The sequence below is a fragment of the Colossoma macropomum genome, unplaced genomic scaffold, assembly GCF_904425465.1.
Source record: "Colossoma macropomum unplaced genomic scaffold, Colossoma_macropomum, whole genome shotgun sequence".
In the NCBI taxonomy this organism is placed as follows: domain Eukaryota; kingdom Metazoa; phylum Chordata; class Actinopteri; order Characiformes; family Serrasalmidae; genus Colossoma; species Colossoma macropomum.
The window spans coordinates 32,917,723-32,944,166 of NW_023494787.1; the positions used below are offsets into that span (position 1 = coordinate 32,917,723).

The 26,444-nt window shown below is 38.2% G+C and overlaps 2 protein-coding genes across 2 annotated transcripts; both read left to right on the forward strand.

The window, feature by feature from the left end:
• Positions 1–1,647: 1,647 nt before the first annotated feature.
• Positions 1,648–9,377, forward strand: rrp7a (ribosomal RNA processing 7 homolog A). The gene is made up of 7 exons (XM_036567026.1): positions 1,648–1,741; positions 3,386–3,528; positions 3,757–3,882; positions 5,326–5,449; positions 6,035–6,132; positions 7,636–7,843; positions 8,520–9,377. The coding sequence occupies exons 1-7, from the start codon at positions 1,681–1,683 to the stop codon at positions 8,603–8,605; spliced, it is 846 nt and encodes a 281-aa protein (XP_036422919.1). The 5' UTR covers positions 1,648–1,680; the 3' UTR covers positions 8,606–9,377.
• Positions 9,378–9,835: 458 nt separating this feature from the next.
• Positions 9,836–25,753, forward strand: wbp2nl (WBP2 N-terminal like). The gene is made up of 8 exons (XM_036567027.1): positions 9,836–9,998; positions 16,859–16,967; positions 18,991–19,129; positions 20,666–20,758; positions 21,361–21,528; positions 22,600–22,677; positions 22,826–22,911; positions 23,857–25,753. The coding sequence occupies exons 1-8, from the start codon at positions 9,940–9,942 to the stop codon at positions 23,911–23,913; spliced, it is 789 nt and encodes a 262-aa protein (XP_036422920.1). The 5' UTR covers positions 9,836–9,939; the 3' UTR covers positions 23,914–25,753.
• The last annotated feature ends 691 nt before the right edge of the window (positions 25,754–26,444 follow it).

Here is a 26,444-nt window from a genome sequence, read left to right on the forward strand (position 1 = left end):
GTTTTGTTTGGGGGGGGGGGGTTGGGGGTTTGGGAACGTTTCTGAGATTTGTATGTGTCCTACAGCTCTGTTCAGTTTTGGTTCACATTGAAGATCGACAACCACATGAGAATCCCCAAAAGTGTTTTCTCCCTTTATTTTTTAATATTTTGTTTTTAAAAGTCCAGCCACTAATAAAATATCTCATATATACACACATACCCATGCCGGTGGATAAGCTGTTGATGATGTTGGATGTACATGCTGTGTATAAAGGCTCTGTTAGACTCTCTGGTAATCTTTTGTGTTCAGGAGGAGGCGGCTGTCTCCCACTCCTCTTCCGTTGGTTTCTCAGTAGTGTATGGTTTGCTCGTCACTGGCTGTGGAGTTTCTGTGTTAGCGGTTTGGTGCGCGGTTCCAAACCTGTTAAACTGGGATTATAGCTGTTTGTCCTGTGGCCATTTGCTGCCACACCTCTTTTCTGGAATGTTTTTTTTTTTTTTGTTTTTTGGGGGGCAGTAAATCTTTTGCTTTATACGTGACAGTGTGATGTCATTATTTGTTTCAGTAAAGCTTCGTTCCACCCTGGACATCTGTTCTCTGACAGAAATCATCTAATCTGACACTAGGCAAAGCTTATTTATGTAGCACATTTCCAACGCAAAAGCAAATGAAAGTGCTTTCTATTAATAAAATCACTATATATATATATATAGTTTCATCTCTGAGCAGCATATGAACTAAATCTTGAAGGGGGATTTCACCAATATTTCAAGATGTAAGCAAAGTTGTTCAGAGTGGTTTGATGTGAAATGCCCCTTTCTAGAGAAACTTAAAGTCAGAATTATTATTATTCTGAGGCAAAATAGTTAGGCAAAATCTATTTTTTTCCAGACTTAACTCTTTCACCAGGATCAACATTACATATAACAACTCAGAGAGCATGTGTAGGTTCAAAGGTGGTTTTGCATAGTAAATAAAATGACTGTTTTGTAGACATTGTGACCCCTGGTTCCTATCAACACCACTGTAAAAAATTTAAAGTAAGTTCCTCCATAATGAGCCTTTTCATTAGGCAGGAGATTTGAAACATTGGTGGAATTTCCCTTTACTACTTGGGAAATATGTTCAGTTTTCCGTCTTGGTGAGAGTTCTAAATTCTGCAGGCAATAACAAGTAAGCTGGCCGCTGCTGTAACCCATATTCATAGTGCATATAAAAGGAGGGACCCAGCCCTAAATGTTTTGTACAGATCCTCCAGGATCAGGGTTGGTTTAGGTGGGGCTGTTCCTTTTCAGGAGCCAAATAAAAACCTTCAAATTTAACAACACAGTTATTCCAAAAACCTTCCAATAAATCAGAGGTCTTTTTTCATTGTATTCCACTGAATGATATATGAACCAGTAGCAACACTTTAAAATAAATTCTTTAATCAAGAGGCAACCATTGTGAGGTTCTTATGGAAATTATATTTATACATAAGTATTGATCTATCAGACTTTTACTGAAAAACACTCATTTCTTCCACCCAACTTACCCTGAAATCAACGCCATCGTGTCAAAAATTAGGCCACTTTGTTACGTTTTATTATATAAGGTCGTTTGAACTACAGACGTACGGCTGTAGGTTTACAGTAAAAGAACTACAATGCCCAGCTTTCTTAAGAGCCACGTCCGGTTTGTGACGTATACACAGAGAAAATGGCGGCGCCCAAAAAGAAACATGCGAGCAGTGCTTGTGTGATTCCAGGAGGATTTACAGGTAATTTAACTTTAAATACACAACTACTGAAGGTAAATAAACACCTGAAAGAGTTCAATATACATTTGATATATCTGGCAGTTCATACACGATGTAGACACTGAGAAACAGGAAGAGTAATACTGCTGCGTGTAGAGGAATCTAAAGCCACACTGAAGTAGGTTAAAAGTATTACTGCAGTGCATTAATGACACAGGAAGAAGTAACAGTAGCCTAGGGAAAACAACTTAAACTGCTGCAAAATCTTAGGTCCAAAATAGCTCCTCGAGTACTGAAATGCTATAGAACTGCCGCGGAGCTTCTTAGTATCGCCATCATCTATCAGCATAGGAGCTTGAAGGGGAATTACTCCCATTGATAATGTGATCATTTAAATGTAATGAAAGTCAAATAGAGTGGTTCGACGTGGAATGCTTCACTTTAGAGAAACTTACTGACTAAGATTTCTTTACAGTGGTGATGATGAGAACCAGGGATCACGAAGTCTACAACGCAAATATTGACATTTTATTTACTCTCCAAAACCACCAGTGAGCCTAACTACGTGTTAATGTTGATCGAGTCAAGTCAAGAGGCTTTTATTGTCATTCCATCTATGTACAAGTACACAGTGGAGTGAAATTACGTTCCTCCAGGAACAAGGTGCAACATGGAACAAAAAAAGTACAAAGTGCAAACGTGCAGACATAAAAACGTGTGCAAAAAAATTAAAATAGAAACAGTACAATGAATACGATGATTAAAACAGACATTAGACACAGTAAACAGACAGGACAGTGCAGCGCCGACACAGCACTCATTTCTGGACATGAGGCAGTGGAATAAGATGCAAAGATTGTTTAACATGCTGTGGTCTGTGAATATACGTATATATACGTATATCAGATAACATACGTGACACAGCAGTTACTGAGTTATTCATGATGGTAAAATGGTGGTAAGCTTGAAAGAAATATCTTTTATGTAGGGACTGTTTTACCTTACAGTGCCCTGCATGTACCTCTCCACTATGAATAAATAAAAAAATGTATTACCAAAAGATTATATAATGGTTATAAAACTATCTGGCAGTGTATTCCTAACAATTTCATGTAACAGCTTTCTGTGAGCGAGCTTTAACGAGTGTGAACCATCCTGTTAGAGAGATCGTTATTGTGTACATTATTGAAACCCATTTAGTTTGGCAGTAAGTGTGTTTGCTAGTAAAATCACCATACATTATTAGAATAAATGCTAGAGAACATAGAAATTACAAATAGTAAAAAGGATTTTCCAAAAAGTAGTTGATATCTTGTGAGCTTGTTTGAAGACTAAAGTTTGATTTCAGATTTCTCCTTGACCCCTTCAGCCATCACATAGATTTGATAAATTATATCAGCAGCACACTTGATTTAACATATTGAAGTACTAATTAGCCCATGAGGAGAGGTGTGAATATGGTTAAATGAAAACATTGACCCACTTCGCATGGTTATTGTATTAATGTCATTTGTATTTATTGTAATATTCATGTTTTTCTGAACAAATAAACACGTACTGCCCAGATAAATAGCTTCTTAATTCTAGTGATTAGAAAGTGAAGCCAATTTGTATGTGTGTGTTTAGTACTCCTCAGTGTTAAATTTAATGTTTTATGTGCTCCAGTTTTGTCTCTGAAGTTCCAGCCTAACAGTGTAGCGCAGCATCAGCTCTGTGTGAAGGAGCACCGGGTACGTGCGGAGAAAAATGTGAAGAGGCCGCTGGACAGGACGCTTTTTGTCCTCAACATCCCCCCGTACTGCTCAGAGGTAAAGCATACGGAAGTGTATGCTTCACTCATGAAGGTTTTTTCTATTTACTTTGCTGTAAAAATAATCATAATAATAATGTAAGAATGTTTTTTTTTAACAAAACAGGACCATGATTTAAATGATACCAATTATGAAAAAGCTAATAAATGACAACTTAATAAATGAAAATAAAAGTTTAAAATGTGCACTTGTATAAACGTGTAATAGTTATGTATTTGTGTTTAGAGTGTGGTAAAGGAGCTGTTTTCCCAGTTTGGTTCAGTTCAGTCTGTAGAGCTGAGCGAAAAACCTGGATCAACAGAGCCTGAAACTATCAGTCTGTCCAAGTACTTCAGACCTGCACACAAACAGGTAACTCTGCACACTTGGGATTTCTCAGTAAAGCTAGATAACATAAATATATGTTGAGCCCATATCACTCATTTCTCCTTTCTCTGTTTGCATTGTTGTTTGTTTTGCTTCAGTAGTGTAGAATGTAGCAAAATGAGTGTGTTGGACCGAGAGCTTTCAATTACATATGTTTAATGAAACAATGAGGACCACATTCAGACGGTTCTCATATGTCTAATAAGTGTTTTTAAGCTGTGTTTTATTATATTTCTATCTTGTTTTTTTCTCCTTTGAACTTTGAAGGATGTTTAATCCAATTTTAGTATCATACAAACCTTTTTTTTCATATTTTACTCGGTGTTTCCTGGGACTTTACAAAAGGAGAAGAGACAAGGGACGTTCTTCTTTTAAATCATGTTGAGTTTAAATTGTCCAGTTTACTAGAAATCATGCTTTTTAAATTAATTCACACCTGGTCCTGATGCTCAACATCTTAATTTATTAAAGTGGCTACTTTCTGACCACAGGACTGCTGTTGTCCAGGTATAATTCAATTAGTTCACCATTCTCAGCAAAGCACTAGCAAGGTTTCCATTGACATATTAAATGAAAAAACATGATAGAAGCAGCAAATATTAAATAAAATATAAAAAATAACTTGCGTTATCCATCATTAGAGATGGATACATGTTTTGCTGATAAGAAGAAATAAATAATATGAATGAAATATAGAAAAGGAAAGTCATATGGCTGAACACGTTTCTGTTTTTGCCTGACCATAGCTGCAAAACATAACAGAAGGCAGCAGTTACCAGCGGACCGATGAAAATATAAAACATACTTTTACTTTATCTAAAATAAAATTATCCATGATATTTTGTAGTTAACAGATTGAAAGTAACTGATCAAAGGCCAGAATGTTTGCCTGTGTTTTCAGTCTCTGCACTCCTATGATGTAAAATTAAAACAAAACAACAGCGAGAAGCTGCTCAACCTTAAGGGTTTCTTTATGCTTCTCAGATGTTGCTAGGAGTGTAGGGAGTTTTATTGTCTTGTTGAGCTGACAGAAACCTTATTTACATAATTTTGTGTGATGTTTCAGTTATTTACTTGAACTAAATTCAACAGCTGGGTGGAAACCTTTGCTACTGAAATGGTAGTGAAATAGAAGTGACATGGTAGTGTGTGGCATTGTTAAGAGTCTGTCAGAGGTTTTACACATCAGTCTCACTCCTGGCTTGAGAACAGTCCGCCAACCAACAATATCGCGTCAAGAGCAGCTCTCTGGTCAGAAACTAACCACTGATAATGGGCTAGAGGATGGCTAACACAAACTGTGTATCAATAGATGAGCATATACTGTTAATCTGTACAGTTGGAGTTAATATTGATTGTTGAAATGAACTGATCTGTCTGTTTTAGTAAAAATGGGGTAAATTGTCAAACACTTTGTGTATTATATAGTGTTTTAAGATGGGCTACATCGTATTTAAAAACGCCTCCAGCGTAGCAGCAGCTAAAGCTCATCCTCTTGACTCGCCACTCATCGTCTCCACCAAAGAAAAACCTGTTCAAACAGGCCTGCAGAGTGAGTGATACTGCATTAAACACACACACATCACTGATCTGCACAACCTGATTATACACACACAACTGCACTGGCTTCATAATCTATAAGCTCTCCACTGAGTCTAATTCAGTTTACTAATGCTGCGCTCATTACAACTGGAAGCTCAACATTTTCCAACTCTGAATCTATGAAAATTCATCTTTAATGTAGTGCCAAAAAATGACACAGACATGGAGTTTAATAAAACCTTTTTTGCAGAGAACAGCTTAACCTCAGAATTATTGAATTTATCAGCATCATAGACAAATAGCATATGATAAACAAAAAGAAACTCAAAAGTCTGTTTAAAACACTTAAAAGAAGTCATTACTTGTCCTGTGGAAGCAGCCATGTTAAAACGACAACATAGATTAGCAACTCGGAGAAGTCTGATTTTTTTGATAAACTCTGAGTGGGAATTACGAGGTTGAGGGATGTTCCCACTTGATCATGAAGGAAGCATAACCTCAAGCACAGTGAGGGCCACAACTCTGCAGAGTTTAGAGTTTTACCTGATTTAAAACATCTGATTCTGCTAACTAATTTCCAAACCTTTCTTCGTAGAGTGGATCCATGAATACAAACAGTCATTTGTTAAACCAGAGACTCTACAGGAGGCTGTGGATGAATTCATGACCAAGTACGACAAGAAGAAAGAGGAGGTAGGGTTATGCTGTGAACTTTTAACATTTTTTTAACATAAGGTCTTTTAACATTCACATTTATTTGCATGTACTTTAATAGTATATGGTGCTTTTACAGGCACAAACACACTTGCAATGATAAATAATTTGAAATAATGTGCACTTGTACAGCACTTTGTAAAGGATTAGTTTATCCTCTGCTCCATCATATGTGGTAGCATCTTCAAAAGTAACCCTAACTGAGCTTTTGAGCTGAGTGCGAAAGCACTCATAAAGTTTCAGCTCCTGTATGAGAGGGTGAAATTGTCTGTACTCCTTTCACTTTTCCAAAGTGGAAAGTAGCCTGCCCAGTGTCACCGTTTAGTTGTTTTGGGTGGAACAAAGGATATTTCAGCACCTGAAGACATTCCTACCATTTTTAGGTTTTACAGTGTGGGCAATAGTGCAGGAGAAATGAAAAGACAAACATGCTTTACCCGTTGTGTACCATTTTGATTTGCTTCTGAATGTTTTGCATTTTCAAGTAGAGTATTTTTATTTTCCTCTCCTCATCGTGTTCAGTGTGTAACAGCCTTTAGACTTAGGGGTGTTAAGGCCATTACACACTAAATGCGATGCAAATGTGAAGTGGTTACATTCCCAATGTGTTACATTTGGCAAATAAACAGTAATACTGCATTAAAATGTGCAGAAGTGTGTTTGTGTTTGTGTACTTCACGTAGAAGATGAACAGAACATGTTATTTTACCAGGGATGTCCAAAATTTGCAGACGACTGTAGTTTGAGATGATGTATGCACCGTGCTATTAAGCTTCCACTACTTGGCTTCAGTAACCACAACTACTTGGTTTGAATGTGGGACAGACTCATGCAAGGTACAGGCTTTGTATGTGCTGCACACAGCGTATCAGTCATCCTCATTTTCTTTTTTTAATGATCTAGTTTCCTTATGTACCTTGGCACGTTACAATTCAGAGTACAAGCTTAATTAAAGTTAAATTAATAAATAAATGCATTTTAACTGACATTTGAACGTGTCCACTACGTTGATCAGACAGCTGTAAAGAAACCCTTCTACTCTGATTGGCCGTCACTTGTATCTCATGGAATTTTGCGTGATAAGCCGCTGCTGATTCTACATTGTTGCGGCCATCATCTAAGGGCACATAGAGGGTGCTAGTGAGCCCCCTTTAAATGGCAAAATGAGAAATGGGTCTCTATGGCCTTGCAGTCCTTGCATGCACACTCCATTGTGGACTGTACAATTGCGAGTGCACCATTCAGGACTGGGCTTCAGTCAGTGTGGTCATTATAACAAACTGTAGTATGCTACAGGAAATGTAGGGGGTGATATGGCTTCTTGATACCATAAAAGAAAAAAATTGCTTGTTGCACAGATGGAAATTTGAATGATGGCAGCAGCAAAGATTAGATGAGTTGATTAATCAAACAAGGTTAGGTTAAGTGTTTGATTAAAGAAATAATTGTTATAAACTATAAACCCCTCACTGTGGCCCTCAGGAGGCGGAGCGTCTGCAAAAGGAGGCGGAGCAACAGCAGGAGGATGAGGAGGGTTGGGTTAAAGTGACCAAAGGCAGCAAAGGGGTTAAAGCCCGCCCACATAGTGAAGTAGCCAATGAGAGGGCGCTTCAGAAGGAAGACAAGAAGAAGAAGAGAAAAGAGCTGCTGAACTTCTACGCATGGCAGCGGCGAGACACACAGAGAGAACGTGAGTTTTACTAACGTGGATTCAGTCTTAAGACTTTTTCCACTAATTGTCAATTATTTTTACCATGAGTGAGTAATGTTTGCTTATTTGAGGTCAAGCTGTGTCTGTTGGGAATATTGACAGTGGGAAGACAGCAAATATTCCAGTTTAGCCACTTTAGGCTCATACTTACATACACTGGAAAAAAAACAAATTGTTTACTGCAGTTGTTCATATGGCAATTTATCATCAACTAATGTCATAAACTTGACAGTCCTATTAAACAGAAAGTACACTTGCTTGTTTTAATATTGCTAAAACCCTTTTTGCCTCTCCGTGGCTGTCACCAAATTGTCTCATTTATTTTAATGGGCAAGTAAAATGGGGAAGATGCTGTTACCTAATCCCTAATGACAATGAGACAGAAAGCCTCAAAATAATGAAAATAAAATGCAAATTTTACAACTCATGACTATTATCAAATGAAATACTAGTTTAAAAAAGGAAGGCATACGTTCTCAGCAGGTTTTTAATTAAGTTAGATGTTTGGTATTTGTCTTATGATAGTGTGCTGGCTCTGTTACTAAAGCAGAATTATGGTGGTGAATGTGTTCACATTTCCTTCTCCAAGTGCTGCTCTTCCAATCTCGTGTATAAAACATTTAAAGAAACTCCCGTCTTTTTTTTTCTCTTACAGATATCGCACAGCTGAGAAAGAAGTTTGAGGAGGATAAACAACGCATTGCTCTGCTCCGATCACAGAGGAAATTCAGACCCTATTGAACTGCATTACCTACAAACATCCTGTCAAACCCAAACCTCACCCACTAGCCACAGCACTCCAGAGCCCTGCCGCACTTAGTTCAACTGTGATAACTGAGAGTAAATACCTTCCAGAACTGCAGTCTGACATGCCTCATGTGCTGTTTTTGTTTTGAATAAATGTCACAAAAGATCTTTGGTCACCACTGTGTTGTGGGTTATCCAGGTAATATGTGGATTTGGCATGGGTTCTAATGTGATGGAATTGTTATGATGCTTACCCACAGAATGTTGAATGAACCACGTTTACTTCTTTGATTCTAAACCAAAGGCTAATGTAGCTAATACGTAAGTTGTACCCCACCACTTGGGACTGTGCTACCTTGCCTCACACCATGTCAAGTTGTTAAGTAATCTCAAACAGACTTGTTTTCATGGTGGATAATCTTCCAGCATTTGTTAGCTACATTAGCCTTGTAGCTCCAGTGCGAGACTTAAGACTTAAGACACCAAACATGTCCTTGATGGTAGACTACATTTGAAGCAAGTTCAGTGATTGTTCACTGAACTATTGCTTTAAGGGTAAGAGATTTGGTCAGGAGCTCCAGCTGCAGATAACAGACTTTCCACTCATCACAGAGGATAACTGGTTCATTGTTTAGGTCCATTCCAGCTCACAGCACACAAGTTTGTGTGGTATAATGAGATGTTGTTGGCTTGTCCTTGTTTTATCTTAAAGCATAATTCTTAAAACAAATTTGTTTCATTAAAAGTTTTGTTTATTTGATCTTTATTTTTTGTTTCATTATTTGTGATTATTTTATTTACTTGAATCAAGAGTTACAAATGGCATGGTTATAAGTTTTAAGCTAATTGTAATTAATAGCCGAGGAGCAATAGGAGGGGAGAGGAAACTAAAAGAAGTTGAAGCAGCTTCTGAAAAACGGCCTGTATTCACAAAGCCAACCCAACCCAGCACTAAGCAATGGCAACACCAGTCCAGCAAACTTAAATCCTTCATATACCTAATAGTAGATTTTGTCTTGTGTAAGTGGTATTTCTCGAAAGGGATCATCGGATTCAAAATAAAATGTACATACGAGAAACTACAATTAAAACCAATAAACACATCTTTGAGTTTTATATCCACACTGTATCCAAATTTATCAGAGAAATGTTTGGATAAATCTTTCCAGTGTCCGGTGAGGGTAAACGGGTTTTTTTCTTCCCGTTAGACGCTGACGTTTTGTTTTGATCAGTCACGAGTGCGGAAGTATTCAACTATTAGCGTTAGCCACCCTACCGCATCATCAGAAACAGAAAGAGCTCAACAAATCCTCACAAACATCAGAAATATGGCACTGAACCGCAATCATTCTCAGCAGGGAGGGGTCCTCATTGATAACAGCGAGAGGTGAGACAAATATTATGTATATTTTAGGCGTTTTAGCCGAGCTAACCTTCTTATGTGATGACAAACGCAGCTTATGTAAGTTAACCTGCTGTTAGCTGACGCTAAGCTAATGCCAGCTAGCATTAACCTACATGTTGACCGTATTTACAGTTTCCCTCTTTGGAATTTAAATTGACGCAGTTTGTCGTTTTTTATAAATATGTACGGAACTGTTTATTTTATTTCCCTGTCTTGCTAGCATAATGGCTGTCATAATAATTAGATTAAATAGATATATTTTGTATGTAAGAATAAGAGTTTGGAAAACAGGCAAACAGGCTCGTTTCCTGCATTATGTTAGTAAATACGAACGCTACAGAAGTTGCTTAAACGAGTAAAATACATAACATGATGGGCCAAAACCTCTACTAGTTCTCTAGCTAGTTACAAAGCACGTGTTGTGATTTCTTACTCGGTACCCACAGACGTCTGCACAAATATAGCTCTTAGTTCTGGGCAGACAGGTGTTCTATTTGGCCTGATTTAGAGCAGCTTCTGTACAGCTGTCCTCCTACAGGATTAAACTTCAGTTCAAGGCCTCACCTGACGCTTCTGAATACCTTAATTACCTTATCAGGAGTATTTCTTTTTTACAGGCATTTTTTTTACAATAGTTTTGGCTTAACACATGTATAATTGTTAAAGATATATTCATGTCAGAAATGTTCATATATGGTGTTGGCAAAATAGTCCATAAAAACTACTTTTTTTCAGATTTACCACTAAATCACCATCCTCAACATTACTTACTCAGAAGAGACAGGTGTAGGCTCACTGATTGTTTTGGTTAGTAAATAAAGTGGCTGTGTTTGCGTTCTAGACATCGCAACCACTGTTGCTTTCAACATCAGTGAGTCAGTAAGTTTCTCTGCAATGACACGTTTAAGATCAAAACACTCCTATTTCAACATTTCAACGATTTAATTATTTAGAAATGTTGAAATATCAGTGGAAATTCCCCTGAAGGGCTTTGCAATCCAGATTGTATATAAATTCTTGTGTCCTAAACATTTCAGTATTTCTGTTCCAGCAGTACTGTTTTAAACATCATGATGAGTTAAAAGGGGAAAATGCTGAAATGTCCAGACTCCAGCTTTGTGAAACACTGGTTTAGTGGAAGTGATCTGCTAGCTGAGCAATCAAGGATTTTAGAAATCGGAGTTTTGCCATCTGCCTTCCGTCCGTTGTGGTGTATTTTTGTTTGTATGTGAATTCATACAGATTAGAAACGATGATCACAGTAGACTGGTGAAAGTACAACAGAAACAGCACTTGTTGATGTGCTTATTATACAGAGAGGTAGAACTGGATCTTATCTGGTCACACTGGTGTTGAATGTTAATAAAAAAATGGGTTAAAGGAATAAAAATATGATCCAGACATGAAACACATGTTAATTGAAAGTGTAAACAAACTCTAAATGGTGCACTCACATTTAGTATGAAATAATGTCTTTTACACTACATATTGCACAATCTAATGGTAACAAGACTAGGCAAGCCTTGTTTTGCTGGACTGCCATTTGCTGCATGACATTTGTCACGCAAGTATCTATGGTACAGGAGCTATATATATATATGTGTGTGTATGTATGTATGTATGTGTGTGTGTACACCGATCAGACATAACATTATGACCACCTCCTTGTTTCTACGCTCATTGTCCATTTTATCAGCTTCACTTACTATACACGTGTACTTTGTAGTTCTACAATTACAGACTGTAGTCCATCTGTTTCTCTGTATACTTTGTTGTTCTTCAGTGGTCAGGACCCCCATGGACCCTCACAGAGCAGGTACTATTTGGGTGGTGGATCGTTCTCAGCACTGCAGTAACACTGATGTAGTGGTGGTGGTGTGTTAGTATGTGTTGTGCTGGTACGAGTGGATCAGACACAGCAGTGCTGCTAGAGTTTTTAAACACTGTGTCCACTCACTGTACACTCTATTAGACACTCCTACCTTGTCAGTTCACCTTGTAGATGTAAAGTCAGAGATGATAGCTCATCTGCTGCTGCACAGTTTGAGTTGGTCATCCTCTAGTCCTTCATCAGTGGTCACAGGACACTGCCCACAGGACTCTGTTTGCTGGATATTTTTGGTTGGTGGACTATTCTCAGTCCAGCAGTGACACTGAGGTGTTTAACAACTTCAGTAGCACTGCTGTGTCTGATCCACTCGTACCAGCGCGACACACACTAACACACCACCACCACCACATCTTTGTGTCACTGCAGTGCTGAGAATGATCCACCACCCAAATAGTACCTGCTCTGTGAGGGCCCATGGGGGTCCGGACCACTGGAAAAGAGGGTAAAAGTAGGCTAACAAAGTATGCAGAGAAACAGATGGACTACAGTCTGCAACTGTAGAATTACAAAGTGCACCTATATAGTAAGTGGACACACAAATAGTGTTTCTTGTTTTTCAGTCTACTGCTGCTTCCACTACTACTACTACTACTACTACTACTACTACTACTACTACTAATAATAATAATAATAATAACAATAATAACTATTGGTGTTTCTACTAGTAGTGCTTGTATTACTACTAGTACCATGTATAGGCAGAATGTACAGTAATTGTGCACATAAATCAAGTTATTGTATTTAAACAGTACAGGACTTTTTTTTTTGATAGTAGTGATGTTTCTGACGGAATTGAGGCGTTATACAATTATCATTCCCTCCCTCCAATCAATGAATAAATCTGTGTTCTTCATGGATTTGGGAGTTGTTTCATAATTTGCTTCAGAATTCTGACATGCATCTTTTGCCATGTTATGAATGCATGAAGACAGATTTAGCTAACCCTGAGGATAGGTCTGTTAGCATAATAACACACTGTTATTAGGATAGTAACGTATCTGTCAGACTATAAGATGATTTCTGCTCGCACACAGACTCACGCAGGTATCTACAGTTACCGAAAATTATGTGTAGAATCAAGCAAAATGTAGAAGCAAATATTTTTTCCCTTAGAAAATAAATGTTCAACCAAAACCAGCTTCCAGCTTTTAGCATGCATTCTAATAATTGCTAACATTGTAGCTTCCCAGCTAGCTAAAGTTACATTGGTGAACTCTTTACCAAGTGATAATTAAAAAAATAGCAGTCAGCACATCAAAATATTATTCTAGTTCACATTCTGTTGCAGTGGTGACTTTATCCTCACCTGGAACAGTTAAAATAGCTAAATAACGCTGCTTATACAGCAGATGAAGGAAAAATTCCAACTGAAGTCAGACAGCTTGAGTTCAGGTAAGTGTTCTTGACGCTGTGTTATTTCACTCATTATTAGGTCATTATTATCGTAAGACCAATGATGTGTTTTGGTGGATGTGTTTCCACGTTCTCTGATCTTTTATTTGTTTTATTTCACAGCAAATGCTAATAAAATGCTAATGCTAAAAATGAATACTAAACGTGATCATGCTAAGTACTTAATACATTTTTTTGGCTTAAGGCCCAGTTACACAAGCGTTTGCCAGCGAAATTACATTTCAGTGAGCCATTTCACATCCCGGGGCAAACAAGTTTTGCATGCAAGCTTAGCTTCAGTGAACTTAGACATGCAATTTCATGTCTTCACCTTATAGCAATGCTGCATTTGCTTTGTTGACCACTGAAGGTCCAGCCTGTCACATAGCACTAAAATGCTACATTTAATACTATAATTTTAACAGCGTTTAAGCATGCAGTCTTTGAATATTTTTCACAATGGCTGTACGTGAAAGGGAGATAGCATAATACACAGTCAGTCAGGAGACTTTTGTGGTTCAGCTGTAGTTAGCTAGCTTGCTGACTGCAGTATTAGCTCATTGGCTAACCACAGCTGCACACAAGTCACCCCACCGCTGCCAGCCATGGCAGTCCGTTTTTTTTTTTGCTCTAGATGTGTGGCAGCAGTGTACGTTCATGAGTATATAATTTTGTTCATTTTTGTGTTGTTGCTGTTTGTGGTTAGCGAGTTAGCTAGCTTGCTAATTGCACCAACATGGAGGATGTTTTTCCCATTGTGAGTCTTGGTCACATCAGTGAACTTAAAATATCTACCATAATGAACATTTGTAAATCTTTGGTGCATAAGACAAGGCTGCTTCACCAGGCTTTATAGTGAAGCATTTTTGGCACAGTAATTGGCTGTACACTACAGATGCAGCAGATATAGACTGGGTATAGGATGGACTATTCCTTTAAAGCACCTGCCTATTGGCTTCTATGATGTGTGTTTAGAGTCAGTGGGGTTTCTGCTCTTTTCTAACTTCAGGGAAATGTGTTGAAATGATTGTCTGTGTTAATCAACAGTGCATTACAAATGCAGCAGATAGAAATTAAGTTAAAAACACTGATGTATTCTTTAAAGTCCCAAACAGAGCCCAAGAGTGATTTGTCCCAAGCTGACTTTGTTAACTGTTACCAAGCTGCCTTATCTCTTATTCAGTGTTTAGCTGATCAGATAAGCACTGTGTCCAGGTCAGGTAACCAAGTCTCTCACTCATTGCCGTAAAGCTCATGTTTCCTTTGGACTTTTTTGCTTTCTTTGGAGGAACAAGTGTAATCAGATAGATTTCATTAACACCTGTTTGCACAGGCTGGAACTTTGACAATCATCCATTCTGTTCCCTTCAAAATGAACAAGCTGAACTGTCAGTGTTTTTCTTTTATTAGTGGGATTCTGACCTTGAGTCCTGTCTCTGACCTCTTAAGACACTAAACGTATCTTGGCCCGTTCACTACAATTGGTGTAACCCAAAGGGAAAAAATTACTTTCTTAAGATTTTCTCATAAGAAATAAAGCAGATCTTAATATTCTATTCATGAAGGATCACTGGTTTCTGAGTTCCTTCTCCCTTAGGAGAAAAGAAGATCTTAACATAAGCATTTAACTGTAAGATGTTCTGGAGATGAATGAAAAAAATATGAGCTTTCCTTCTACATTGATAGACTGCTGTAAAATATGTGATGTAGAGAAGAACTGTAAAAGAAAATGATGACGTCTTACACTGTTCTTACATAATTTTTATTCAGTGGGACTAGGGTGAGATGACTTGTAAAACAGTTAAGCTTTCTGTAAGACAGTGTTTTGATCAAAGTGAGAAAATCTGGGGGCTGTTTTCCAGAAGCTAAATTTCAAAAACAGGAGAAAGTCTCATACTGATCTAAAACAGGGCTTGATCATGATCTAGGGGAAGTAAGTGAAATCAAAAGGAAATTAAATCTTATTTAATTTTTCTAAATTTCTGCTTAATGAAATTGTTAAGATTTAAAAAGGTCACTTAGAGTGGTTTTATGTGAAACACTCAATTTTAGAGAAACTTACAGACTAGACATCTGAAGCTGTTAATGCTTCTAAAGGCTATATCACAGAAACCTAGTACATGACATGCTTATAGATACTCAGGGTTGGGCACAATACTTTGAAAAGGTAGTGTTGGCTGAATATTGAATACACCATTCACATTCCTCTAAAAGAGCCCTAGTAACACTGAGATTTATAACTGGTTTATCACATTGGTTTGTCAGTCTACTCAGGCTTTAGCAGGAGCTTCAGTGTTTGTAAAGAAGTGTTTGAAGTCCTTTTTACAATTCGTCTAACAAGCATGTTTGCTACATGTTGTGTGCTGATTCTAAAATAGTTTAGAACTAAGCATTGAAGGTGCTCCTTTATATTTATATATATATATATATATATATATATATATATATATATATATATATATATATATGTGTATATATATATATATATATATATATATATATATATATATATATATATATATATATATATGTATATGTGTATGTATGTATGTATGTATGTGTGTGTGTACACCGATCAGACATAACATTATGACCACCTCCTTGTTTCTACGCTCATTGTCCATTTTATCAGCTTCACTTACTATATAGGTGCACTTTGTAGTTCTACAATTACAGACTGTAGTCCATCTGTTTCTCTGTATACTTTGTTGTTCTTCAGTGGTCAGGACCCCCATGGACCCTCACAGAGCAGGTACTATTTGGGTGGTGGATCGTTCTCAGCACTGCAGTAACACTGACATGGTGTTGGTGTGTTAGTGTGTGTTGTGCTTGTACGAGTCGATTAGACACAGCAGTGCTGCTGGAGTTTTTAAACACTGTGTCCACTCAGTGTACACTCTATTAGACACTCCTACCTTGTCAGTCCACCTTGTAGATGTAAAGTCAGAGACGACAGCTCATCTGCTGCTGCACAGTTTGAGTTGGTCATTCTCTAGTCCTTCATCAGTGGTCACAGGATGCTGTTGGCTGGATATTTTTGGTTGGTGGACTATTCTCAGTCCAGCAGTGACATTGAGGTGTTTAAAAACTTCAGCAACACTGCTGTGTCTGATCCACTCATACATGCACAACACACACTAACACACCACCACCACATCAGTGTTACTGCAGTGCTGAGAATGATCCACCACCCAAATAGTACCTGATCTGTGAGGGCCCATGGGGGTGACCATGAAGACCACTGAAGAACAGGGTAAAAGGGGAGTATGCAGGAAAACAGATGGACTACAGTCTGTAATTGTAGAACTACAAAGTGTTAAGTATTCTAAAAGTATTCTCCAAAGAATGTAAAAACTGTATTCTGAATACTGCCTTTAGAAAATGTAACTTGAACTGAATTTAGATACTGTACAGAATCCTACAGAAAAAAACTGACATTCTTTCTATAGGAAACAGAATGGACAGTGACTGTGGGGAAATTGTAAAAAAAAAAAAAAAAAGATTATTGACTGGACTGTGGCTTTAAATCCTTTCTCTCTATCTTTGTTTTGTGTATCAGTGTGCTGAGAGACTGTAAGAATGTGGAGCTGTCCTTCAGTGATGCCACGCACAAGAGTGATGTTTTCAAAGGAACCAAGAAAGGCTCTGTGTATCTCACACCATACAGGGTAAATGCAAATACACACACACTACAGCTAATACACGCCAGACAGGAAAATCACACCTCTACAGCTAAAATACTCCATTCAGTTTTTTTTATTTTGTATAATTACAGTTTTTGCTGATTGCTAAAACACATTTAATGAAACAGGTGTCAACTTAATCTTCACTGTCACTTTAAAAAAGCAGATGTGTTCTTTTGCAAATGTCTTCTCATTGCTTTCGGTCCTTTTTCACATTCTTTCACAGAACAATTAATACAAATCTCACAGAAAAACACAAAAATTCATTGGATAACTGTGCAAAACAAAATGAACACGTAGTGCTTTTTGCTTTTCTTCATAGTGCTTGAAAAAGGTAAGAATAGCAGACTGAAACATTGACACAAAGGATAATAAACACGAGGCCAGATACAGTGTTTGTCAGTAGAAGGATGTGTAAAGGATTTATACAGTGTCTGATTACTTACTGAAGTTTTTTTCTTTTTTTAAAAAAATCACTGTTAATGCAGCAGTATGTCCATGAGTTGGATCATTCTTTCACCTTCTGTTATGGACAAGCCATGTTTGATGATCTGGTCTATAATTGTTTTGTTTTGTCTGAATTGTTTTGTAATGAAAATTTCTCCTCACTAAGGTATGTACATAAGACCTTCTTTGGGTCCCTCTGATGCAGTCTAACCTTTGACTAATGTATACTTAGACGTAGGGTTTAGTATCATTTTGGACAATATTGCCCTCCACCACTCTCACCTTTGTTTCAAAACTATAGAAAATGAGAAAAAGGGAGTAAATATACTTTTTCTGAGTATTTAGGATGAAATCTTTTTCTCACATTGCACTGAAACTACCCAGGAGACAGGGATAGGTTTCACATTGTGGGATTCTTATATTTTGGTGCATTGTAAATGTGTGTTACAGAAAAGCATTAACAGAAAGTACAGCACTGATATACAGTGCTAACGAAGGCTGAAACCTGTATTTTGTGTTTCTTTGGTCTAGTGTTTGGTTTAGTGTTTTATAGAGGATTGATCTTGGTGAAGAAAAGATTCTATTTTGGTCAGCAAGCAGGCCTCCGTTTAGTATCATGTTAACAGTTTTGAAAATACGACTTCTGAATAGACAAATGTGTTAAAGCAACTAAAAAAAACTGAAAGGTGAAGATGTAGGCAAACTCATTCAGAGTGGTTTGAAGCTCTGTTCTAGAGAAACTTTGAGTGAGAATTGTTCACAGTGGTGGTGATAGGAACCAGAGCTCTGAGGAGGTTAATGCGTCTAAAAGCTACATCAGAGAAAGGTATTACATGGAATAGTAAGGGATACGCTGCCTAATGACTCAGACATTGTTTCATTAAAGTTTTGAGAAAGTTTTTGCCCAAAGTATATTTTTATTCATGTCATTCATGGCAGATAGGTTCATACTGGGTGCTGTAAGGCAAAATAATAACAAAATAAAATGCATTTTTAGATTTTCTCACTCTTTTACCCTGAACATTAAATACAAAAACTCTGAAAAGACATGTAGATTTACTAATCATTTTTCATAGCACATGAAATGGCTTTATTTGATGTAGACATTGTGACAACTTGTTCCTATCACCACCACTGTAAAGAAATCAGTTTCTCTACAATAAAAATTTCACATCAAGCCACTCTAATTAACTTTGTTTGTAGGTCAGCAATTGTAGAATTTTTTTAAAAATCAGTGAATTTCCTCTTTAACCAAAAACACTATAGTTAACACTCTCCATAGAGTATAATCACACGCACTTTACACTTAATACACTATCTGGAGTTCTGCCCACACTGCAGCCACTACAATGCCGTATCAGTGTTTTTGAGCTTCAGGGGGATGTTTCACAAAGCAGGTTTTCTCAGTTTAGCCAGATAACTTAAGCCCAATAGGACAGTCCTCATCTTTGAGCTTAAGTTATCTGGCTAACTGAGAAATCCTGCTTTTTGAAATAACCCCCAGGTCAAGTTGTTTTTGTTGTCTAAACCATTTGTATGTTTTTTCTTTTTTCTTTTTCAGATGGTGTTTGTGAGCAGTAATCTGAAGGATAAATTCTGTTCCTTCATGTTCCCATATTATCTCATGAAAAACTGCAGCATTGAGCAGCCTGTATTTGCCGCAAATTACATCCAAGGCACCATCAAAGCAGAGCCTGGCGGTAAGTATGTGCATGTAAATATAAACTGATTAGCAAAAACATTTTAGGTACCTGTCTAATGTCCTATTAGTCCTCCGCTGCGTCGCGCAGATACATGGACTTTACGAGATCTCTCAAGGTACCCTGTGATATCTAGCACCAAGACATTACGGTCAGATCATTTAAGTCCTGTAATGCTAACCATACACCAGAAGACTTTGAAAGGACTTTTGAAAGACTAAAGTCTGACACCTCTCACATCTAAAGACTGTGTCGCGTTTTTTAGTCACAGACTATGATTTTGCAAAGATTAGTAATCTTGTAGTGTCACTATTTACAAGACTGCAACTAGATTTGAGATTATTCCCCATCATGCACCTGGTGGAAATTTACAAGCAGATAAATACTTTTCCTTCCACTCTATAGTGATACAGATGGGAAGATATGTTGGCTGGGTGTGCAAAGATCTGAGGCTCAGCCCAGTTCACTGTAGAACTGTATACTCCGACAGATCATCACCCAGAATCTTTTTAATTAACCTGAAAAATGTGCTGCTACTTTTTAAATTTGATATAAAGATTTACTCATCAACACAACATGCAGCGATTCAGCATTGTCGACTGGGTGTCATGAACGACTGGGTGTCATGAACTAAACCATAAGAAACAAACAAACAAAATTAGAAACGAGTGTAACAGAAAACACACATTTGCACATTTCTTTACGTGTTACAGGCTTAGTGAACCTGAAATATTAAAACAGTCAGTTTACATTTTAAGTTATGATTATTGTTTTGAATTGCCGTTTTTTTACAGAGATTTCAGGCAGTCATGCCTGCATTCTCTCTCTCTCTCTCTCTCTCTCTCTCTCTCTCTCTCTCTCTCTCTCTCTCTCTCTCTCTCTCTCTCTCTCTCTCTCTCTCTCTCTCTCTCTCTCTCTCTCTCTCTCTCTCTCTCTCTAGCGCGCCACACAACTGCGCGCGCCCCTGGTACGTCACTATTTGCATGAGCCAAGACTTAAAAACTTACGATAATATTACACGGTTGATTTTGTCGCAGCATCAAGACGAGAAAAAGACTGACTTAAGACCGCCATTTTGACCACCTTATACCAAACGATCGAGATGACGCGAGCACGACGCGATTCTAACAAGACTCTCGTGATTTTATTCCGACATGGATATTTGTCTGCGACAGTGAAATCGCTTGAAAAGTCGTTTGGTGTAAGGCCGACATAAGTTGCAAGCTCCACCAAGTAAGGTGGAGCCAACACGGATGAGACTTGTTCCAGCTCATCTCAAAGATGCTAGATCAGATTCAGATCTGGGGCATTTGGAGGCAGCACACTGAACTCTTCATGTTTCTCAAACCATTCCAGAAGAAGGTGTGCAGTGTGGCAGGGTGCATTATCCTGCTATAAGAGGCCACTGCCAATGGTGAATACCTTTGCCATGAATGGGCGTACCCAGTATGCCTTCTTCCCACAGTGCATACTGATGCCATCACATCCCCAGATAAACAGTGCACACATACCTCACACATGTGGTTTTCCTTTCAGGTGGTTGGGAAGGCCAGGCCAACTTTAAACTGTCTTTCCACAGTGGGGGTGCTATAGAGCTGGGCCAGCACCTCTTTAAACTGGCCTCCAATGGTAAGGAGTGTGTGTGAGAGAGAGAGTGTATATATTGATCTGTGTAAGTATGTAGTTCTGTGGATCTGTATTCAGGAGATAATGAGCACTGCAATTTGAAACATTTTGAAACTTTTGTGACACTACAATTTCAAACAGTCCTTCAAGGTGTGGGTCAAAATGGATAAATCATGTGATTTTAGTAAATAAAGCTTCATTACATCATACTGCTTGAAACATTTTGTTTTGCTGGTTGGCCCGATCCAAAATGAACCCATGTTAAAATTATCTAATTAGTTGTCATTCTGGATAACTGATTCAAACTGTTAGTTTTGATCAGCAGTCAATATTTACTATAAATTCAAGTTAAAATTAGACAAAATTTATTTAATGTAGAACATACATATTGTAAGCCTAAAACATATAATTCTGTTACACACTTTATGCTCAAAGGATATAATGAACATCATTGAAATATAACCATATAAAGGGGCTACTTATATATGAAGGCATATATGTTCTAAACAAATTTAGGCTTGTTTATTTTGGGCTATTGCACACTATGTGTGTGTGTGTGTGTGTGTGTGTGTGTGTGTGTGTGTGTGTGTGTGTGTGTTTTTCAGCATCGCGGGCTCCATCACAGGCCGGTGTGGGAGCATATGGTCCTGCTGGATTTATGAATGGTTATGCCAGTCCAGCCATGCCACAGCCGTATCCATACACACCCCAACCATACTCATATGCACCACAGCCTGCCTACAACCCATACGCTTACCCAGCTACTGCACCAGGTACACACCACAGCCCACTTACACCCCATACACTTGCCCAGCTACTGCACCAGGAAAACACCACAGCCCACCTATAACCCATACGCTTGCCCAGCTACTGCACCAGGTGCACAGCACAGCCTGCTTACAAACCATACTCCTACCCAGCTACTCCACCAGGAACCACACAGCCTGCTTATAATCCATACGCTTACCCAGCTACTGCACCAGGAACAACACAACCCATTTACAACTCATACGCTTACCCAGCTACTGCACCAGGAACAGCACAGCCTGCTTACAATCCATGCGCTTACCCAGCTACTGCACCAGAAACAACACAGCCTATTTACAACCCATAAGTTTACCCAGCTACTGCACCAGGTACAGCACAGCCTACTTGCAGCCCATACTCTTACTCAGCTACTGTACAAGGTACATCACAGCCCACTCGCTTACCCAGCTGCTGCACCAGGTACAGCACAGACCACTTACAACCCATATCACTTACCCAGCTACTACACCAGGTATAGCACAGACCACTTTTAACCCATAAGCGTACCCAGCTACTCTACCAGGTACACAGCATAGCAGGCTTACAACCTATTCATTTACTTAGCTACTGCACCAGGTACACTGCACAGCCCACTTACAGCCCACACGCTTACCCAGCTACTGCATCAGGTACAACACAACACAGCACAGTGTGGGTGTTAATAATGAGGCTAACAAACCAAAGCAGTCATCGAACCAAAGCAAAAAGGAATATTTTGATTAAGCTAGTGAAATCATTACAAATCATTAAGTTAAATGTTAAATACCATTTAACTAATACTTGTGTTTTGTTTTTGCTTTATTTTTACTGTCCATGCTTGTGTGAAATTCAGGGATTCCTCATGCTGCAGCAGAAAGGATTTAGCTAAATGTTGCTGCTACTATAACTAAAAGCATGGGAAAATCCAGTTAAAATTAAAGTTCTCTTATTAACTAACAGGCAATGTCACTTCTGTAGGTGTGTTTATAAGTTTGCAAAAGTATGTTTTTGTGTAATTGATATAGTGTGTGTGCGTGTGTGTTTGTGCATATGTGTAGGAATGAACCCCACTGCCCCGCCCTATATGGCTCCACCTCCTCCTTACCCTGGCCCCCCCCAGAACTGGAATGCGCCAGGTATCTCTCACACATACACACACAAACACACTGTACATCACTGTACACACACACAGCCACACACACAAATACATACACAGGCATTTTTGTATTGTTTACCTCTTACAAATAATGTGTGTGTCTCTCTCTTTCACTGTCTCTCTCTTAGTCGCTCCAGGTAATGCTAAAGCACAAGAAGCGGCTGGTAGCGCCTACTACAACCCCACCAACCCCCACAATGTCTACATGCCAATGGTATATACACACAATACACACGTATTAGGGCTGCAACTGAGTATTTTTTCTCTGATTTGATTAATCAACTGCTATTCGTTTCTGTTATGCTAATCATTCAGTTAAAGTACTCTCCCTTCTTCAGTTCCTCTCCCTTTGCGCTGCCATCGTTAAAAATTATTTATGTTGCTGTGTTCATAAGGGTTCAATCATTAACTCTTTTACTGTTCACCACATGGTATTTGCTATATAGTGAACTGGCTGGACCAAAATATTTATTATTGTGAATTCACCAACACTACAACATGACTGACTCCCTATATAGTGCACTATTTCTGTAATAAAATTGAACTCAGTGATTTTGTGTTAGATTTTATTACAAAAAGAATGTACTATTTGAAAAGTATGGCTTTTTCTGTCAAATAATGCACTAAATGTTCAACAGTGAGACATGCAGTCTATGGTAGAATCCTAAGTGTACCGCGTTTGTACATTTAATGCATTTGGATGTAAAAGTTGTAATTTCATGACCTACGCAGTGCAGTATATACGAAGTCCGGAGCCATTTGAGATTCATCCCTTATGTGAGGAGCGTTTTTGTCCCCTACTCTTCCTGTAGTGTATAACAATCTGTTTAAATGACTATATGAATGACCATGTAATTATCAAATAAACAGTATTGTGAATAATTACGGTACATCACAACAAGCTTTTTTGACTATATCATGGATATCGTCAAAACACTTTTTCAGAGAGAATGTAATTAACTGGATTTGGTTTAACATAGTTTTTATATTATTACCATATTGCCCAGCCCTAATTTTTCACAGTTGACAGTTACCAACTAATTGACTGTTGACTAATTGTTGCAGCCCTAATAACAAACTACAGCCACAATGTAGACCTCAATAAGTATGTATTCTAAATCTCTCTCTCTCTCTTTCTCTTTCTCTCTCTTGCCCTCAGGATCAGCCTCCTCCTTACTATCCTCCTCAGAATCAGCCAGACAAGAAAAACAACTGAAGTCTCTGAGCCCACTTACATTATTATTATTATTATTATTATTATTATTATTATTGTTGCTCTTGGCTATCACAGATTCCTGTGATGCTTGTATTCAGGCATTAGGAGTTGCTGAATGTTTGAATCAGAGTAATCATACAAAATGGGTTTGAGTTGGTTTCTGTGTGTGTGTGTGTGTGTGTGTGTGTGTGTGTGTGTGTGTGTGTCCCATCCCTTGGTATTGAAGTGCTTCATCCTCTTTTGTTCTCTGTAGGCTTGTACACTCTTTCCTTTATTGGGGAGAAAGAGAGAAGGATAGATTGCGTGTGTGTGGGTTTGTGAGATAGCTATGAGGGTGCTTTTGGAATGTAGAAGCTGGAGTTTTTAATCGCAGTTATAAGCAATGAGACAGAAAGATGTAATTAAGATGTTGTGGATATAATTATTTAGCATGTAATCTTAACAGTGAATGAAGAGTTCTTATTAATAATGTTAAATTTCTACTTTTGCTAACAGACGCATTCACCTGGAGAAGGTGTGTTGGGGGTTATGCACTGTGTGCGTGTTTGTGTGTGTGAGAGAGTGAGTGAGTTAATGGTTTGGTATTAAATGGTCAGAAGGGCTGTAAATCTCTAACCTCACAACGATTTAATTTGTTTACGATTCTTTAGGAAACACTTTATGCATCATGACATTTCACATTTCAACAGGAGTTGTGATTGTGAGAAATATAAACAGTAAAAACAATACACCTATCTTTTTACAACTCAAAGCTCAAAAACCTTATTCTGGCAAAAACATACTGCATTCAATTATTATAAGCATTATAACTGATACTAACATTTCTGTGTATTTGCAATTAAATCACCACTTTCAGATCGATGGATTTTTCCATGTACAGGCTTATGTACTGCAGGACATTATTGTGATGTAACTGAACCCAGAAATGAGCATTTAGGCTAGTCACGTTACCAGGCTGAAATGGCACAAATCCGATTTTTTGGCTTAATATGGCAGATCAGATTTTTTCAGCATTATTGGAATTTGTTATATCATGTTGTTTTTTCACTGCGCATATACCATCTTTCAGTGTTAATGTGGCAGCAGTGCCTAACCTGAAGTTAGTCAGTAAAGTGTGAAATCAAAGCACCTGACCATTTTTCATCTTCAACCTGCTCTATTAATAAACAGCTAAAAACTGGTCAGAATAAATCATCTTTGCTTCTGCTGGTTTGTTTGTTGTTCATAATGCATGTGGTTCATTTGCCCAATGTTGTTCATTAGGATTTGCTCATGCGGGCTGTTTAAGCACACAGGTTTGTTCACATCAGTGACAGATTTGATACCTACACCAATGAACCATCAAGTTAGGAGTGGAATTGAGCAGTGAGGCTTGTAATGTGAACGTAGCCTTATATTAGCAGTGATCCTGCCAATGCCGTTTCCTGCTATAGGTGGTTTAGCTCCACAGGGTTGCCAGGTGGCCCCAAGTATGTCATTTCTGAAGTGTATTCAATATTGCTTGCAGAAAAAGCACAGTGAGTCCAAAGATTTCTTCATTTTTCCCTGTTCAGAATTAAGTAATAATCCTTGTTCTGGTGGAGCTGACCTCAAATAATATGTGGCTTGGGGGTCTTCCAAAGTGAGTTGGGTAGTCAGTGAGCTTGGGGTGTGTGTGTGTGTGTGTGTGTGTGTGTGTGTGTATGTGTGGTTGGTTGAGAATGTACTATGGTGTACAGTGTACCCCCCCACACACCTTCCTCCTTCCTTTCCTTAGACTTTAGTGTTTCCTTTCTATGATATGATTTCTAACTGTTGAATATTATATTACTTAATAATAATAAATAAATATGAAACTCGGTGCATTTGTCTGAAGTAACTGTTAAGCCTCTTAGAGCCCCATGCATATCCATCCATCCATCATCTAAACCGCATATCCTTCTGGGTCACGGTGGGGTGCTGGAGCCTATCCCAGCTGTCATTGGGCGGAAGGCAGGATACACCCTGGACAGGTCGCCAGTCCATCGCAGGGCAGACAAACAGACATACACATTCACACACTCACACCTAGGGGCAATTTAGCATGTCCAATCAGCCTGACTGCTACCCACTGCGCCACCGTGCCGCCCGCCCCATGCATATATTATATATAATTTGTCTTGAAACTTATCTTACATTTTGTTTACTTTTTGCTGCTTTTAAGTAGAAAAGGAGAGAAAAAATGCTAGATTTAATAATGGAGTGGGAGAAAAAGAATGAATGTGATGCTGTTATCTGTATTTCATTCTGTGCAGTAGTATTGTGCTTGATAGCCTGCTATCCAGTCAGCACTCAGAGTAATGCTAGCATACTGTATATACCCTTATACTTTCTAAAATTAAAGGAAGGTTCTGGACAGGGGGTTAGAAACTAATTTAACTTTTAGTTTTTAGCTGTTTCATCCCTATTCATTGAAGGGGTTTTGCAGTCATGTTTTTGATATAATGGGGGAAACAGGAATTGGCCTTAAAGAGTAACTACACCCTAAGACCATTTTTTCATTAATAGCTGAA